The sequence below is a fragment of the Anarrhichthys ocellatus genome, unplaced genomic scaffold (assembly GCF_004355925.1).
Source record: "Anarrhichthys ocellatus isolate YVR2014 unplaced genomic scaffold, GSC_Weel_1.0 scaffold41, whole genome shotgun sequence".
Lineage (NCBI taxonomy): Eukaryota > Metazoa > Chordata > Actinopteri > Perciformes > Anarhichadidae > Anarrhichthys > Anarrhichthys ocellatus.
In genome coordinates this window covers 57,328-76,714 of record NW_022280071.1, presented here as the reverse complement: position 1 = coordinate 76,714, position 19,387 = coordinate 57,328, and the positions used below count along the sequence as shown (strand labels likewise).

The 19,387-nt window shown below is 45.0% G+C and overlaps 1 protein-coding gene across 1 annotated transcript in view; it reads right to left on the bottom strand.

Annotated features, from left to right (window-relative positions):
* Positions 1–6,178: 6,178 nt before the first annotated feature.
* Positions 6,179–19,387, bottom strand: part of adat1 (adenosine deaminase tRNA specific 1) — a 15,151-nt gene continuing 1,942 nt past the window's right edge. The window contains exons 4-9 of the mRNA XM_031868201.1: positions 19,208–19,338; positions 18,347–18,917; positions 15,885–16,030; positions 10,372–10,471; positions 10,137–10,223; positions 6,179–8,714 (exon numbers count right to left, since the gene is read on the bottom strand). Coding sequence (XP_031724061.1) covers positions 8,582–8,714; positions 10,137–10,223; positions 10,372–10,471; positions 15,885–16,030; positions 18,347–18,917; positions 19,208–19,338 — 1,168 coding nt within the window. The 3' untranslated portion in view covers positions 6,179–8,581. The remainder of the gene's footprint in view (positions 8,715–10,136; positions 10,224–10,371; positions 10,472–15,884; positions 16,031–18,346; positions 18,918–19,207; positions 19,339–19,387) is intronic.

Here is a 19,387-nt window from a genome sequence, read left to right as displayed (position 1 = left end):
GATCATGCTACACTTTCCGTCAGTCCAGCTTTGTCGTCACGGATGTGTGCAGCCGAAGTGAGAAAGAATAATCGTGCGACCAGATTCATTAACCGCATTATGGATGTATTTGTATGGCTCGTCGTATCATGTATTAAAACGTCAGTATTTAACGTTAATGCCACAGGAACACTCAGCGGTACGATACGCTGAGAGAACGACTCTACGCATGTGAGAGAAAGGAAGAAGGCGGCTCACGCTGCTGCTGCTGGTGAGGAGGCAGCCAGTGTAAAGTGTGTCCGGCACCACTCCTAGGATGTTCCGTTCCCAGCCCGGCCGTTATCAATTTGCACATGGTGTTGGCTGGATAGATGTCAGCGTCGCCACCGGGGTTCGTACTTGTGATGCCAACAGCGAGCCATGAACCTGCTAAAAGAAAGTTAACACTTTACTTGAAGTTAAATTGTGATATTTCGTTGTCATCGCACAGGAATTATCTAAAAAAAACGTTTTTACGTTTAGAATTTATATTATAAATCTGTAACATTTGTTTTTAGGAGGTTTACTACACTACCCAGGATGCCTTTCGACAACCTCACACAGTTTGACCTGTCAAACGCAGGTGTAACTAATAATAATAGTAATGGCTGCATTCCACTGAGGTGCTTAGTTCTACTTCAATCAGTGGCACAGATTCAGACACCTAAATGCTAATTCAATTCAAAGTCGGACTCATTTGTATATCTGCTGATGTGATATTGTTTAAATTCTACTAAGAAAAGAGAAAATATTGCAGTGCATAATTAGGGATGCATTGACATCGCTGACAATAGGGCCAATCTATTCAATTCAATTCTATGTTCATTTACTAAAACATTATAGAATGGAATTTTAGTTCCTGTTGAAGTTTTTACCAATTTGTTGTTGCATTAAAAAGGTCCACACTTAAAATTGTAATTTCTGTTTCCTTAAACATAAAATAATGATCCCTGTCTCTTCCACACGGTGAGGCCCACAGCTTATGAACTAAACACTGGTACCGATACGCAAAGCCCAGGTATCGGGACTGAATAAATCGAATCGGTGCCTCCCGATCATGGTCTCCAACTATAAGATGGTGATGCTTTGCTGCCACGATCTACTGTAAAGTTTCTTTATAACATTATTTACCTTCGCCCAATACTGAATAGAGCTTGTCACGCAACACAATGTAACTAAAAGCAACCTCCGTTTACGTTAGCTGTTAGCTCCGTTATCCAGCCGAGTAGGACTGTGCTGCCCACCGGCTGCTAACGGCTAACGTTAACTAGCTCGCTTAATCTGTCGTTCACAATGTAGCATCATCAGGGAAAAAATAGAGTGCACGAGAGTGTTTAGGTGTGTCGTGCTAGTTCGGACATGTGCAGTAGCACAGATCGGTTAGCTAGTGATAATGATATGATCACGTGATATCCGATCGGTGCATAGACTTGCTTACTCGCCGATACCTGACCCAGCTATTTAGGCTGTATCAGAGGCTTTTCTCACACTGGTATCAGAACAACTCTAGTTTTAAATCTAACAAGCTACAAGCAAGAAGTTTCTGCTTTCTGGAGGTTTTTTTTAAAGGCATTCTGGAAAATGTAAGAAATCCCATCCCGAAGCAGGCCGTACAACTCAGTATGTAGCAGTGGAGTCACTAACGGCCTTCAACTACTGCTCCACATTAGTCCAGCTTTGTAGAACTGATCAGAGTACAGGGTTGGTTTGTCTGTAGGACAACCGCTGAGAGCCATCAGCACACAAGCAGCTAAATCACATCAATATGACGTGTTTTATTTTATCTTTTGTTCCTGGAAAGCCTCGACGCTGCACACTATCTCTTTTATGTTGTAATGATTAAACCACACAATGCTCTAAGCGGAAATGTTGGTTAATAAAACTGCTGAATGTGTATCGTTAGCGTGCAGAGTGCTTGTTAATGATTAAATATGTTTAACGAACCCTGTGTTCAGAAGCCATAGTTAAAATATACAGCAGTGGCATTCACGTTTCAGATACTTCAAGTAAAGTGTTGCTCAGATAAGATAAGATAGACTTTATTGTCCTGAAGGAAATTTGTCTTGGAAACATACATACAGTGTCTGCTGTTAAAACAGAGCACTAAAAAAATCAGAAGCACTAAGATGATGCTGGCATTCTGGCTGCATTTCCACCCTTTACTTGACCCCATGGTGTTTTCATATTTGTGCACCACAAAGCCGATTCAGGCTTTTAAACATGTAGATGTGTAATATATTGATGGAATGCTATGATATTCAGTATTGTTTTATTTCGTCAGTGTTGTATGTTTAATATATCTTAAAGGCATAAAGGAGTTTTAGATATCTGAAAAAGGTAAGGGAGCTGGAAGACCCGACCAATAAAAACGAATGTGAAACGAATTGTACGGTGTTTCTGTCTTATTCATGAGGGATATGCTCAAAATTTAAGCTACCCAGAGAGCCTTGGTAGCCGAGTGTTTACATATGACTGCAGAGTCGAGGGTTTGATTCCGACCTTGGGACCTGTGTGGCACATCATACCTACAGGTAAATAAAGACAAACAACTTCTATCCTTAAATAAGCGAAGGCGTGCGTCTTTTATTTCAGCCCAGCGGGCACTAAAAACCCCACCATTGAGAAGACTTTATTACGGTTACAAGTTCTAGATGGGTTAGTTGTGAGTTGCAGAGTGTTGGAGATATCAGCCGTGCAGATGTCTGTCTCCTCTCCAATATAATGAGACAAATGACACTCAAAAAATAGATTTAAAAACTCAACAGCAGTCTCTTTAGAAATCATTACAGAAACAAACAAAGTTTTATTCAAGAATTCAAGGTAACAGAGGATGTAGTGACTGATAAACAGATGATCATTTTGTGGATGAGGTCCTTTAACTACAATTCTGACATACTTTACTTGAGTATTTCCATTTTATGCTACTTTATACTCGTATTCCATTACATTTCAGTATTGCACTTTTTAGTATTGATTTGACACTTTTAAGTTACTTTTAACATGAAAATATAATATGCTCCTATGATACGATGCAGTACTATGTAATCTGTGTGTGTGTGTGTGTGTGTGTGTGTGTGTGTGTGTGTGTGTGTGTATAAAGTTAACACGCGCTCATCAGCACTCAAGTTTATTCTATAAAGGAAATCAAAGAGTTGAGGCTTTTTAATGCTCTGGATCTGAACCAAATACACAGAACCTGAATGTTATTCTGTTTATCATTTCCTGTTTCAGACTCATGTCATGTGACTGCATCGGTTCAACTAATGCACACAGCATGTGGTTGCATAGGTTAAGATAAATACCTACTGTAGTTTCAGATGTTTGTCCTCAAAGCTTAAAACCTCTCAGTGGGAACTCATGTGGAATAATGTCTACATTTATTACTGGTGCTGATGACTTTAATAATAATAATAATAATAATAATAATAATACATTTTATTTGTATAGCGCTTTAAAAAAGGTACTCAAAGACACTTTACATGGTAAAAACAGAAACAATAAAAGCAACTACAATACAAACAAAATAGATGACATAACAATAAGGAACAGCACAAAAACATACATAACTAACTTCACAGGTTAAAAGCAGATTTAAATAGGTGAGTTTTAAATGCAGTTTTAAACGTGGCGAGTGACGGAGAATGTCTGAGGTGTTGGGGGAGAGAGTTCCAGAGGGAGGGGGCAGCAACGGAGAAGGCCCTCTCCCCCCAGGTCCGGTGCTTGGACAGAGTTGGGGGGGTAAGGAGTATGGCATCGGCGGATCTGAGGTTGCGCAATTATTTAGTGTATTTTCAAAGTACGATCGTCACTGTATAATCGTCCAAAAATACATTTGCTTTCGTCAAAATGCGTTGGTGGTGTATGGCCGAAGCCTCGCGAAAAAGCATCGATAAATATGTTTGGAAGTGTTTGGAGAGACGCCCAAGGGAACCAGTTGTTTCAGTTCACCCTAAACCAAAACGTTCCCTGGACAGTAACGAGATATGACCTAATGGATAAATACCTGAATGACTGATAAGTCTCTGCGAGGAAGTGGCGGATCGCGTAGCGTAACCGTCTTTGGGTTTATTACTATTTTGCTCGACAGAGTTCGAATCTAGGTTGTTGCGATCTTTCCATAAATATATTTCCTTCAATGTATTTCTTCATACGTGGCTGTGATGTAGTGCTCACTTATACAATCGTAATCCGCGTAATGAATATGAGATGTGGTTTGTAGATCTCCAGCAATACGTTTGTGAATGTTTGACGAATCTGGCGACAGAGACAGAAAACAGCTGCTGCGCACGGAGGGGAAACCAGTAGGGACGTGACACCGGGACTGGTGTGCTAACTGATGGTAAACCCAGCACTATGTCTGGTGGTGTTAAAATGCCAAAACGTTAAGCTCACTGTAAAAGTGTTTGCTGGCAAATTGGAAACGTTGCAAAATAGTAGAAAAACTAAGCAATAATAAAGCAAGAAGAAAATCAATACAATATTTATTGTCTGGGGATGATAAAACACAGGTACCAAATGCTCTTGGAGGCACATTGAGGTGTGTGATGAAGCAAAATGCATGCATGAATCTCTGTTGGGTTTACTACCGTGTGATGAGAGGGAAAAACATGAAACATGGTTTAAAGCAAAAATGCTGTCTAATGATGAATGTATTGCTGGTACAAAACTGTGGGTTTCATCCAATGAAGGTACTGTGTATGAAAATGGTAATGTTGAGGATGGTATTAATCCAAATGACAGTGTTTCTAATGTTGGTAGTAAACACTCAAGTCAAAGGAGTAATAAAAGTGGTAAATCCAGTACCACGTCCTCTGCACGGATAAAGGTGCACGGTATCGCTCGCACGTCAGCTTTAAAAGAAATACATGCTTTGGAGGAGCAGGAGCAACAGCTGAGGAGGAAAAGACAGCAGCTTGATTTGGAAGCCGAACTAGCTGCTTCCAATGTTATGTTGGCAGTATATCAGGCCTCTGATCTGAACAGTTATTCTCAAGGACCCTCAGATGGCATGGGGCAGCTGTTCAGCAGCTGTTGGTGATGGAAGATGCCCCACCTGAGTGGAGCCCCAGCCTGGACCAGGAGGAATCACAGCCCCTCCACATAAAAGAAGAGCAGGAGGACCAACACAACACAGAGGCAGAGCCTCCATCAGTAGCTCAGCTACTGATGGAAAGGACTGTGGAGGATCAGGAACAACCTGGAACCTAGATCCAGATTGTCATGTCCAACTGAATATTGATGATGAATCCTCAATAAAATCCAATATGTTCAGAACTCTGCCGCTCAACTGCTCACTTCCACCCGCCGCTATGAACACATCACCCCGGTCCTTCGCAACCTCCACTGGCTCCCAGTCAAATACAGAATAGTAATCAAATTATTACTCACCACCTACAAAGCCCTAAACAACCTGGCCCCTCCCTACCTTTCAGACCTCCTCCCCCTCCACGCCCCAACCCGTTGCCTCAGGTCCACCGGTGCAAACACTCTGAAGACCATCAGGACCAAGCGCCGGACCTGGGGTGACAGGGCCTTCTCAGCTGCTGCACCTCCCCTCTGGAATGAGGGTTCACACAGGATAAAAATGTATCTTTTCACTTTGTTGTGAAAGATGAATAACCTAAAGGTGTTCGGTGCGGCTGCAGCAGTAAAGCAGGCACTGCAGCGGACCGTCTTGGTGAAGAGGGAGCTGAGCCGGAAGGCAAAGCTCTCAATTTACCACTCGGTCTACGTTCCTACCCTCACCTATGGTCACGAACTCTGGGTCGTGACCGAAATACAAGCGGCCGAAATGAGTTTCCTCCGTAGGGTGGCCGGGCTCAGCCTTAGAGATAGGGTAAGGAGCTCGGTCATCAGGAGGGAACTTGAGAGTCGAGGCGCTACTCCTTCGCGTCAAAAGGAATCAGCTGAGGTAGTTCGGGCATCTAATTAGGATGCCTCCTGGACGCCTCCCACTGGAGGTTTTCCAGGCACGTCCAACTGGGAAGAGACCCCGGGGAAGACCCAGAACACGCTGGAGGGATTATATCTCCCAGCTGGCCTGGGAACACCTCGGGATCCCCCAGAATGAGCTGGAACATGTTGCCAGGGAGAGGGAAGTCTGGGTCAGCCTGCTTGGCCTGCTGCCACCGCGACCCGACCCCGGATAAGCGGAGGTAAATGGATGGATGGTGGATTTTTGTCTTTTTTTTGTAAATGAGAAGAAAGCGGAAATGTTTTCCAAACATTATATATATATCTCAATTATATTAGACAGTAGGTCTGTAATGGTTGAAACAAAAAAAGGAACCAAAGACAGGTCAGCATACAGTTCAACATCTATTTCCTGTAATAAATAATAAGAAAGATCAAACATGTGATGGTACGATCTGATGGAACCAACCATAAAACAATCATTCAGGAAATCTGAGACAAATTATGGTAATTTCAATTTAGAACCCTTCTAAAACGAACCCTGTCGCTGGAGACAGAAAGTGGCATGCATAATTACCGTAACTACTCAACCACTAACGCTATCAACGTAATTCCAACGGATTCTGAAAGCTGAGAAGCGGAGCTTTCCAGTGATATATGGTACATTACGGTATTATTGGTAGAAACCAGTGCCGGGATTGGCTGTGGGGGAGGGGTGGAAGTGAGCAGAGCAGGAAACGCAGCAGCTGAGTGAGTACAACTTTTGAGTATTGTAGCAGTGTTTCAGCGGTGTGTACATCCTTTCCCACAAAACAATTGCATCCAAATGGTTTCGGTGTTGTAAACAGTAGTATTAGTATTGTTTCTGAGAGTTTTGGAGTGTTTTTTTGCCACCATTCGTATTTTTCGGTAGTCATTTTGTAAATAGTGGAAGGAAAAATGTCGAGGAGCTCTACCAGGGAGAGGAAAGCCCCGTGAGATTTTTGGAGGAGGATGGACAGGAGGAGTCTCAACCACAGTAAGTAATTCAGTTTGTATACACTGGATATTCATTCCCAACTTTATTACATGGCTACACATAATACTAGTGTAGCCATGCTCAATTAATATTGGATGGGTTGCCATGAAATTTTGTACAGACACTCAAGTTCAACGGAGGAATTGCAATAACTCAAAGCTGGTTTTGGGGGGCGGTCATTGGGGAAATATTCCGTAATAACCTTTCGGCATGTTGTAATTCAAGTGGTTTGAGATAAAAGATAGTTTTCTGCACCTCCTCTTGGCTCTGTTTTCAGGCTTTAGAAAGTAAAAGAATTCATAAAAGAAACTAAATTTCTTAAACCCTCTGCAGAGGAAAGAAAATGACATTAAATACACAGTGCAAAGCTCCTTTGTCGTAACTTGCAACATGCTGTTCAGTGTTCGCCGAGCCAAGTGGGTCGTTACTCGTCAGTGGAATCTGCTGAGCTAAAGCAATAACACAACTGATCCTCAATCCCTACGGGGATTTAGTATCCGGTCTTCGATGAGGGACATAACTGTTGTGCAGAAATATGCAGGTTCAACTTGTTCTTTGTCTTTACGACAAAGAACAAGAGGACGGGAAGCACCCTGGTCAGGTTTACAGGTCATCACAAGCCGAATACAGACACGCGTGTAATCATTATTGTGGTCGGTTTACCTCAGCAGAATGACTGTGGGAGGAGAATACAAAGACGTCCAGCTGTGTTTTCACAACCCGAACACTAGCCGGCTGCAGTCGCTACATGTCACACACATTGTGAAAATAAAACCTTCATCTGAGGTGTTACGTCCCTTCTCTGTTGTCCAGGGGAAGGATTTAGGGACTAACACAAAACAACCCAAATGAAAAACAAATAGCTTGTGTACCATAAACAATATTTATTATGCTCACTGACAGTTAAAGATGAGCGAGTCTCAACACAAGATTTGGGAGAGGATGGGACAGGTGTGGTCGTGCCAAACAATTGATAACAGAACTTGGCCTAACTAACTAACCTCTGAAATCAACAAACAAAATGTCTTCTCTAACTTATCTAAATGTGCTCGACCAAAACCCAAATACAGATGAGGCACCGACCAATAAGCCTAGTGCATCTAGACACAGAAAATCCTACGTGTGCGCCAATGTACAGGGTACCCCAGACTCACCTACTGTCCGCAACCTCTCACCACAAACACTAACAAGTTCAGTTCTCAGAAGTGACATAAACCCAGTATGAAGTGAAGTCCTCCTGAACTCCGAGGCTTCCTGCCTTTTATCTGCGGCTCTCCCTCTGCCGATTGGCCAGCCTGCCGCTGGTGCCACCCACCAATCAGCACAACCGGCCCCCACAGGTGGAATCCAATCGCCTGTTTGCTAGGATAGGAGACTGAGGGAGAGAGAAAAAAAGGAAGGGCAGGAGGGGAGAAAACACAACACGTAACATGAGGACACTGAGCGGCCGTCGTCAACCTCTTGTGAACGGAATGAGGGAGCAGGGTGTCCTCAAGCAGTGGCCCCCTGGGCAGTGGACAGTCAAAAATAGCCAGACAATATTTATCCAGACCTCAAACCTCACTGACCAGCTGAACCCAACTGGGCAAGTTGGACCACCGACAAGGACATTTTCAGTTGCAGAGCAGCGTTTCAGTGGAAGAGCAGCAGATCTCTGTCACTGCGTGGCCACAGAGGGAACGCCTGGCTGTGCAGCTGCTGCCAGGCCTGCTGATACAAGCGGGAAGCCTGCTTGAAGTCCCAGTACATCTTCAACTCTGTTCTCCTGAACAGATACACATCAGAAAACATGAGGTTATTGCTCACTCTTTGGTTCTTGTTCTTACATTGATCAGTTCAACAAATGTTGTAATTAATGACAACAAAAGTCGTGTGTGTTACAAGGTCCCCTACTTCTCAGAGATGCAAAACAGCCGCAAAGAGACACACACAAAAGGGACAAAACAAAAAACAAAGATACATAAAGCAACTACAATAAGATGCAAAACAACGAGAAAGAGACAAAAAAAGAGTCAAAACAGTTACAAAGAGGCACAAGATAACCACAAAGAGACACAAGGCAACTACAAAATGACACAAAACGACTACAAAGACGTATAAAATGAGCACAAAGTGATGTGTAAGAACTACAAACAACACAAAACAACAAAAAGTGGCTTAACAACTATAAACTCTGTGTCTTGCTGTAGGAGAGGTGTTAGGGTCTTATGCATGTCTGTGCCCAGGCACCCAGTGTCTCATAATAATGCTGACATGTACTCATTTTGGAAGTTCCTTCTATTCCAAAAGATTAAATTCCATCAGTGCTCTCTGAATGAATACAAACATCCGTTATGCTCGGCCGGAGAGTGCTTGTGTTACAATGGAAGTCCGTTTGAACGCCACTGTGGCCTAATCAGCTCATAGCTCTTTAGTAATACAAATATTTTTTATTTTTGCGTGACATTTAATTTATACAACTATTCAGTTTGTTGCTTTTAGTTTGCCGTTTTTTAATTTGCTGTATTTATCTAATCTCGTTTCCATTATGGCTATTTGATTGCAATTTGTGCAGGTATTGTAAGCAAAGGATACGTGTGGCGATATGAATCTAAATCCCCTCAACCAGAGCCACCATTCATGTTATTAGTGTCTTTCCTGCGATGCAAAAAGGTCTGCAGCAAAAAGGCTAACCGTTAATGTGCCAACCCACAATCAGGTTACTGAGCCGCATTAGGAACAAAATCTTGTGCAGATAAAGTGTCCGTCTGCTTTACGCAATGATTTACGTCCCGTCATACCAACTACACAATGCAAGACAAACACACACCCCATGTCCTCACCAGACATACCACTGTCGTGTCCATGTGTAGGCCGGGCTGCACTGGGATCTGGTTATCTGCTGAAATGCTGATGAACAGAGAGACCACTGTTCTCCCTGTGGAGAGGATCCTCAGCCACACTAACAGATGAAATGTGAGCACTAAATGTCACGCACAAAGACCCGGCCACAGCACACACTCGTACGCAAACACACACAGACAATATTTGTTGTGTAATCTCAAGCGCTTTAAGCAGCAGATGAGACGAGAGTTGCCCACAAGGACAAACTGATGAAAGTCAGATCCACTCATTTGGAGATCTTCTTCAGCGTTTTGGGTTGTTTGAAAACCACAGTGACATTATCAAAGAGTCTATTGTTTGTTACCTGAGGGAGTCAGGAAGTGCTCCGGGATCAGTGGCCGCCACCACAGACAGGAAGGAATGGAAAAGCTCCAGTTTACACAGGAGAGACCTGAAGACACAAACATGCATAAATTTCACAGAGTTTGGGTGTAAAGGAATAGTCTATACAATGATCAAATTCAGCAAACAGTGACTTCTGCTTTATATAATAATATTATATATAATAATGTGTGATAGAGTGAGAGTGTTGGCTCTACCTGGCTTTAGCTGTGCCCAAGGCCTTCTTGGTGACTCCGTGTTTGTAGCCGTTGGCGGTGACATCTATTGGCCGCTTGGTCACGTTACACCAGCTGATGGCTGAAACACAGGTAGGCTTTTCTCACTGACAGCTTAGCCCGGGGCTAATCACAGCCCCCGACACAAGAGACACAAATCATTGCAGACTTCCAGAAACCTTTCTGAATTTGAATCCCTGATATCGGAAAGAAGACTTTGTGTGCCAAAATGCAAAACCAACCACTTGAAGCTGACGTTTGGTCCAGCATCAATCAAGCTACTGAACTCCCATGAATCCAATAAAAAACAATGTGCAATAAATACACAAGCACTTTAATCTGCCGTGTTGTCAATGTCTTTTACTGTGTGTTTTAAGATGGTTTCTTGTTTTACTTTATTTAAAGTAATATGTCATATTATCATATATCATGTAAATTCAGTTATGGCTGTTGGTTTTGGGTGTGCCGCCCCAAGATTCTTAGTTGGCCCATCTGGCACCTCTATGAACAATGTCTGGGAGCGCCACCTATCGACTTTTGAGAAGTGCTGAAATGTGAAGATCAGAACGGCATCAACCACCATCCATCCATCCATCCATTTTCCTCCGCTTATCCGGGGTCGGGTCGCGGTGGCAACAGGCCAAGCAGGCTGACCCAGACTTCCCTCTCACCGGCAACATGTTCCAGCTCATTCTGGGGGATCCCGAGGCGTTCCCAGGCCAGCTGGGAGATATAATCCCTCCAGCGTGTTCTGGGTCTTCCCCGGGGTCTCTTCCCAGTTGGACGTGCCTGGAACACCTCCAGTGGGAGGCGTCCAGGAGGCATCCTAATTAGATGCCCGAACCACCTCAGCTGACTCCTTTCAACGCGAAGGAGTAGCGGCTCGGCTCCAAGCTCCCTCCTGATGACCGAGCTCCTTACCCTATCTCTAAGGCTGAGCCCGGCCACCCTACGGAGGAAGCTCATTTCGGCCGCTTGTAGCCGCGACCTTGTCCTTTCGGTCACGACCCAGAGTTCGTGACCATAGGTGAGGGTAGGAACGTAGACCGAGTGGTAAATTGAGAGCTTTGCCTTCCGGCTCAGCTCCCTCTTCACCAAGACCGTCCGGTGCAGCGCCTGCTTTACTGCTGCAGCCGCACCGATCCGTCTGTCGATCTCCCGCTCCATCTTACCCTCACTCGTGAACAAGACCCCAAGATACTTGAACTCCTTCGCTTGAGGTAGGCACTCCGTCCCCACCTGGAGGGAGCAATCCACCGGTTTCCGGCAGAGCACCATGGCCTCAGATTTTGAGGTGCTAACTCTCATCCCCGCCGCTTCACACTCAGCTGCAAACCGCCCCAGTGAATGCTGGAGGTCACGATCCGAGGAGGGTAACAGGACCACATCATCTGTAAACAGCAGAGAGGTGATCCCGAGACCCCCGAACCTGACGTTCTCCACCCCCAGGCTGCGCCTAGATATCCTGTCCATGAAAGTCACGAACAGGACCGGAGACAAAGGGCAGCCCTGGCGGAGGCCAACACCCACCAGGAACGTGTCTGACTTATTGCCGAGAATGCGGACACAGCTCCTACTGCAGTCGTACAGAGACCGGATCGCCCGTTGTAATGGGTCCGGCACCCCATACTCCCAGAACCCCTCCAGTAGTCTTGCGAGGGTAAAGAGCTGGTCCACTGTTCCACGGCCGGGACGGAATCCGCATTGCTCCTCTTGTAGCCCTGCTTTCCCTTCCTGAGCCGTCGGATGGTTTGCCAGAACCTCCTTGAGGCCAACCGAAAGTCCTTCTCCATGGCCTCCCCGAACTCCTCTCATGCCCGAGTTTCAGCATTCGCGACCACCGCAGCTGCAGCCCTTCTGGCCTGCCGGTACCTGTCAGCTGCTTCGGGAGACCCCTGGGCCAACCAGGCCTTGAAGGTCTTCTTCTTCAGCTTGACGGCTTCCCTCACCTCCGGTGTCCACCACCGGGTTCTCGGGTTGCCGCCACGACAGGCACCGATGCCCTTCCGGCCACAGCTCCTAGCGGCCACGTCCACAATAGAGGCTTTGAACATGGTCCATTCGGATTCCATGTCCCCCACCTCCCTCGGGATGTGAGAGAAGTTCTTCCGGAGGTGGGAGTTAAAGACCTCCCGGACAGGGTCCTCCGCCAGACATTCCCATTTCACCCTCACTACACATTTGGGTTTGCCGGGTCTTTCCAACCGGTTCCCCTGCCATCTGATCCAACTCACCACCAGGTGGTGATCAGTTGACAGCTCTGCTCCTCTCTTCACCCGAGTGTCCAAGACATACGGCCGCAAATCAAATGATACGATTACAAAGTCGATCATTGATCTCCGGCCTAAGGTGTTCTGGTACCAGGTACACTTATGAGCCACCTTATGTTCTAACATGGTGTTCGTTATGGCCAAACCGTGGCAAGCACAGAAGTCCAATAACGAGACACCATTCGGGTTCAGATCGGGCAAGCCATTCCTCCCAATCACCCCCCGCCAGGTTTCTCCATCATTGCCCACGTGAGCATTGAAGTCCCCCAGGAGTACTATGGAGTCAGTAGGTGGCGCCCTTTCCAGGACCCCTCCCACCGACTCCAAGAAGGCCGGATACTCTGAACTGCTGTTTGGTGCGTAAGCACAAACCACAGTCAGAGCCTTGCTCCCCGCAACCCGTAGGTGCATGGAGGCGACCCTCTCGTTCTCCGGGGAGAACTCCAACACAGCAGCGCTCAGCCGGGGGCTCATGAGTATCCCCACTCCCGCCCGGCGCCTCTCACCCTGGGCAACTCCGGAAAAGGGCAAAGTCCAACCTCTCTCCAGGAGCTTGGTTCCAGAGCCAGCGCTGTGTGTGGAGGTGAGTCCAACTATATCTAGCTGGTATCGCTCCACCTCCTGCACCAGCTCTGGCTCTTTCCCCGCTAGCAAGGTGACGTTCCACGTCCCTAGAGCTAGTCTATGCTATGAGACCTGTTTGCCTTGGGAGACCCTACCAGGGGCTAATGCCCCGGACAACATAGCTCCCAGGATCACTGAGCCACTCAAACTCCTCCACCACGTTAAGGTGGCGATTCGCGGAGGAGCATCAACCACCATAGATTTCAAATGCAGTCTAAACAAAGTCACTTACCAGATCTATCTTAGTGGGTAGAATACATTAGCTAGTGGCCCAGTATTTAGTGGGAGGGTTTAAACATGTATTTGGTGGAGAAAGCTAGCGTGTACCGTTACACCAGAGAGACATTACGAGCTACAAGTCTCTAAACTTAAAGTTTCGCGAGTGACTTGCCCGTGTTACACACTGAATGATGATGAATGCCCATTCAGTTTTTTTTCAGATGAGTTTATTCTGTGAATACAACCAGACAGTATCAGATGAATGTCAGCATCCACGATCTCAGCTGTCAGTTGCTGGTCTAGCTTGCTTGTCTTTTTATAGTTGTCACAGCACACATCATTTATCTTACATTATGAACAATACAACCATCAGGCCAGGCCACTGGCGCTACATTGGCGCGAAACTGCTAGCACGCGAATAGCCTCGTTTAGCTAATGATGCTAGCCTTAGTTAGCCTTTCCTACGTTTCAGCAATCAACACTTTATAAAACATCAAAACACTGCATCGCAACAGCGAGCGAACCCAATATAAATGTATACCGCGCTTATGTACTTATCTCACCTCTGAATACAACCAGACAGTATCAGATGAATGCCAGCATCTACGATCTCAACTGTCAGTTGCTGGTCTAGCTCGCTTGTCTTTGACAAGTATTACAGCGCTAGTCACACCAAAACCCGCTACTGCCACCTATTGGCGAAAAATGAGTATCGCCCTGCAGCTATTTTAGGTTAAAGTAGTTGAGTTTAAAAGACACACAAAGCGTTTTAAATTATAATAACCAGAAAATAATAGTAAGGGGGGCAAGGTGATGACACAAACTAAAACAATAACAATTCAGCAAATAATTGTAGCCATTAAAATGAGAGTGACTTTTGCTCGCGCGAGAGTGACTTTTGCTCGCAGAGTGATGTAAAAGCGCTCGTCAAAGTAAAATACATGCGCGGCTGTTTGATTTGCGCGCGTGGATCTCATTTGCGCTCTCGGATTTTGACAGTGATTTGCCTTCATATCTGAGTCTCTTCATGGTGTTTGAGTCAAACACCATGAAGAGACTCAGAGGTTTGACTTTATTCAATACGTTAATAGCTCGCAGTCGGTGTTTCGGTTAAGTTTATAATTTACCAACCTTTTACATAAGTTACTACGAGCGACCACGGACAAAGTTAACACGGCCACTTAATGAAACTAAAACACCTGTTGCTGTGAAACGTTTGTGATCCTGTCTGAATTCTTATTATGAAATTATTCATAATTATTTAGCCTAATTATTTAGGCTGCCTTGAAACATCTGGCCTGGGACAGCAGATGGAAATTAGCCTCTCTGGCTAACTCTGGCTCACTTACAGTGCAACTGTTGATTAGTGTGCATTGTCCCTGAAAAATAAATAAATAAATAAATAATTCATCGTGCGTCTACCGCTTCTTATTCTATTCTACTTATGTTATCTCTTTTATCATTTCATATTTATAACTCCACTCACGCTCAGAGGTAACAGAGCCAGTTGATAACCAGCTTTTTGGAAGTTTTCCAAGCCGTTCGGCTCAGAAAAGTCAGCTGACCTAAACAAAGCCGGACTAACATGAACTTGCTTCAGCATTTAAACATTGTTACAACTATAAATACAAACAACATAAACAGTATAAGCCACTGTCACACTCAGTTTATGAGTTTCAAAAACTCAGAACAATAAAAACAACACAGTGACCACGAGTGCTATTTACCAAAGCCTTTAAAATTTACGAAAAATGAATTAACAGTAATCAGTTCGGACCATTTCACATCCGGCAGCATTGTTCCAGGAGAGAGGGGCAGCGTATCTAAACTGTAAAAACCAACATCTGTAGAACATTGTGAGAATGCACGACATGCTGGTGTGAATGACCTTGACTTAAAACATGGGATCAATGAGAAAGATTCACCGGGTTAAGGCAGGAAAGTGTTCACGTCTGACAGTTGGGTGATTTACGATGTACAAGATGGCACCGCGGATGGCAGTCTCGGTACTGTGCTCTCTTGTAAAATAGTGTATGTACATTGAGAGCGGAGTGGAAACCGGAGACAAATTCCGTACGCATACATGGCCAATAAAGCTGATTCTGATTTCACTGAAAACTTTTCAGAGATTAAGTTGTGAGGGTTAAAAATACTGTGCATTGCCAATGTAACTTAACATCCATTACATTATGTTCAACTACCTTGAACAATGGACTTTTGTTTGGTTTCCAGGCAATTCCACAATATTAAGCACAAGTTGAAAGCTTTCAAGAGTTTTCCGATCAAAATTACGACTTCGTTGTTGAAAATGTGCCGTTTACAAGTCAGAAACTGGTAATAAGCCTAACTCCCACATGACATGCACGTGAGTGATGACCCTACCTGCTCCACAGGGCGAGATGCGTCCCTGTCCCGCCTGGTGTCGGAGCTCGGTCTGGGCCTGGCTGAAGGGGAACTCCAGGCTGGAATGGAGCAGCTCAGGTGGACACACAGAGAAACCAGCAGGGAGGTCCCACACATGGGAGCACCTGGGGAGGACAGGAGGACTACATTGAAGACAGTCTGCTGATGCCCTTACACTGAAAGTAATATAACCACAATACTCCAACACTGTTAAAAGTGACAGCGACTGATGATGTATAATGGAATCCTCTCACAGCAAACAATATGGAGGTTTTTTTGAAGCTGGTAACAGTGTGGATATTCAGCATCTGAATATCTGTCTATTTTGATATAACTAAATAAAGCCTGAATTACAACAGTTGTAGTTTTAGCTTCCTGCTAGCTGGGGATGAACAACTCTTAATGTCACTATATAGCAACACCAGGAAACCAAGAGATTGGTCTAAAGCAGGGCTCCAGACTAAGTTAGAATTGTATGTGGTCACATTCATGCGAGTGCATGATGATCATTCATTCTAGAGCGGAGACATCAGCCACTGTCTATTGCAATCCAAAGTCTCGAAAGTCAATAGAGGCTGCAATACAGCTTTCATTTTCGTTACACCGTTGGGTGGTTTGATTTAATGTATAACAACAATGCATTGTATTTCATGTACTCATAAATAAATGTACTGAAGTTAAAAAGTACAATATTTCCCCTTCAAATGTAGTGGAGTAGAAAGTAGCATCAAAATTGTACTCAAGTACAGTACTTGTGGAAAAAACAAATCACCTGCTGCTGCGAGCGACTGAGAAAGTAGGTCTAAAGGTCACTCAGCATTTCATGATGTCGAAATATTAGGTCTTCTTCTAAAGTATCTCTTCCACTGTATTCATATCATCATAGGAACAATGACGTCCTTTCGCCTGACAGGTTTCCCTGGACCGTGGTTCTATCTGGACCCTGGTCCTGCTGACACACACTGCTACTGGCTCCCTGCAGCATTTAGGATCCACTCACTCTCCCTTACAGAGCACTACACGGCCAGACTCCTACATATGGGACTGAACTACTTCCCCCATATTCACCCTCCCGCGCTCTCAGGTCAAACATGTTAAATGATCTGTCCGTCCCACGCACTCGCCCTAAGACACGTGGTGACCGAGCCTTTGAGGTAGTAGCACAAAGCTGTGGAATGCTCTGCCTGCACCCCGACGTTTTGCTGTCTGTGAACTCATTCAAAAATCAGCTCAAGACACACCTGTTTAGATTGGCGTTTGGGTAACAACTCATGTCCTAGGCCTGCTTTTAGACCATGTTTTACGTTTGTACTTTCTGTTTTTGTGCATTTTAATGTAAATTATTGGCCCTTATATGGTCACATTGTGCCATTGTGTTATGTTTGTAATTCTACTCATGTTAAGCACTTTGTGACTAATGTCTGTGAAAAGCGCTTTATAAATAAATTGTACTTACTGTCAGTATTATTAGTAGTCACATTGCTTGCCATTGCTGATACAATTACTGCTTCTGTTATTATTATTCTACTATACCCACTGCTGCTGTTATTAGTAGTAGTCGTCATTTTTCCATCGTTATTCTGCTTACTACTCTCATTATATAATTTATGCCATATGAATGTGTTGTAACTCTGTTATGTTCATTCTGTACACACGACATCGATCACACTTCTGTCCTTCCTGATAGAGGGATCCTCCTCTGTTGCTCTCCCTAAGGTCTCTTCCTCTTTTCTCCCCGTTAAAGGGTTTTTTAGGGGAGTTCTTCCTGTTCTGAAGTGAGAGTCCTCACATTGAGTGTTTTGAGCTAAAACCAGTACACTTCCTGTCCAGCATCAAATTGCAGAAAAAAAATGAAAGACAAGCTGGTGAAGGAAGTTAAACATCCAGCTTAATGGACTGTACTTGTATTGCGCTTTACTAGTCTTTCCGACCACTCAAAGAGCTTTCACACTACTTCTCATCATTCATACACTGATGGTAGAGGCTGCCATCAGGACTAACTAACATTCACACACCGTAGGTACAGCTATGGGAGCAATTTTGGGGTTAAGTGTCTTGCCCAAGGACACATCAACATGCGACCAGCAGAGCCGGGGATTGAACTGCCGATCCTTTGCTTGAAGGACGACCCTGCTCTCCACTAAGCCGCAGTCGCCCCATAAGAGAAAGATTATATTCTCAGGAGCTGGTGGAGACCAAAACAGAGATTAAAAGGAGAATAAATATAAGATTTTTATTCAACCAGAAACACACCTCAAAAGGAATATTGCTCCATGTCTGCTGGATTAGCAAAAATTCACTTTATAAAAGGTATTTGTATGTTTACAGATTCTTTGACTGCCCAGATAGAGTTCTTGATTTATGCAACAGTGCAAAACTCAAAGATATTTATTTCACCACATGTTTGTTAATTGGCTAATTGTTCTAGCGTCAATCTTTACCTTGTAACCAAAGCTCTCTGCATGACCTCTTGGCTGTATGGACACTTCCCCACCACCACAGTGCTGAAGTAGAGTGCCTCCTGCAGGTAGTGGGACAGCAGCGCGCCCTGGAAACCCAGCACCCCCCAGCGGGCCAGCTTGTCGCTGCAGGAGAGGGACTGGGTCGGCTCTCCTCGCCCGGGCTTTACCCGGAGCACCCCTGTGCTGTGGTACCCCAACCCGGGGTGCAGGGGGTCGGCTGGGCCGCCTGAGACGCACTTGGCCCCCGTCCTGTGAACATCTGGGACGGGGGCCAGACGTCCTACGCTAGGTAGGACGTCTGGTGTTTTTGCAGAGTGACTCTGCGATGGATCTTCACTTTTCGGGGAATTAGGAAGGAGGGATTGTTTTGTGTCTCCTCCATCCTCTAGATCCAGACGGGGCAGTTTAATGTGTTTTCCTTCACTTGGTTCCTCAGCTCCCCTTTTCAGGTCTCCTCTTCCATCATTTTCTTTGTGGCTCTTTACAGACGAGACAGGAGGGCAGGGCTGAGACTGACTGTCAATCATGGGGATGATGGCGGCGTCACCACCTGGTAAAACACAAGAAGATTCAGATGGATTTTGGCTTGTTTTTGGGGGATTAAAGCCATGTGAGGAGAATAAATGTAGCTGACAGCATCTAGATCAGCAAGGGAGACTCAAACTTTCTTTTTTGTAGGAACTAAAATAAACAAACTCTATCAAAATAAAAACATTTAAGATGAATAAAACAACAGGCTAATACACATGACAAAATATAAAGCTTGCTTTAAATCCTGTGGATCCTCTCGCATAAGTAGCCGGTGGTCAACCAGACAGCCAGTTAGCACACTGGACTCACAGGGAGTGTGACTGGTGAAGAAGAGGAAGACAACTCCGGGTCGAAGCCTCCACTTCCCCTGCTGATCTGCCTGACAAAACACAGAGCTGTCCCCACCACTCACGGCCCTGTTCAGCTCCTGGATCAGGTACCTACACACACACACACACACACACACACACACACACACACACACACACA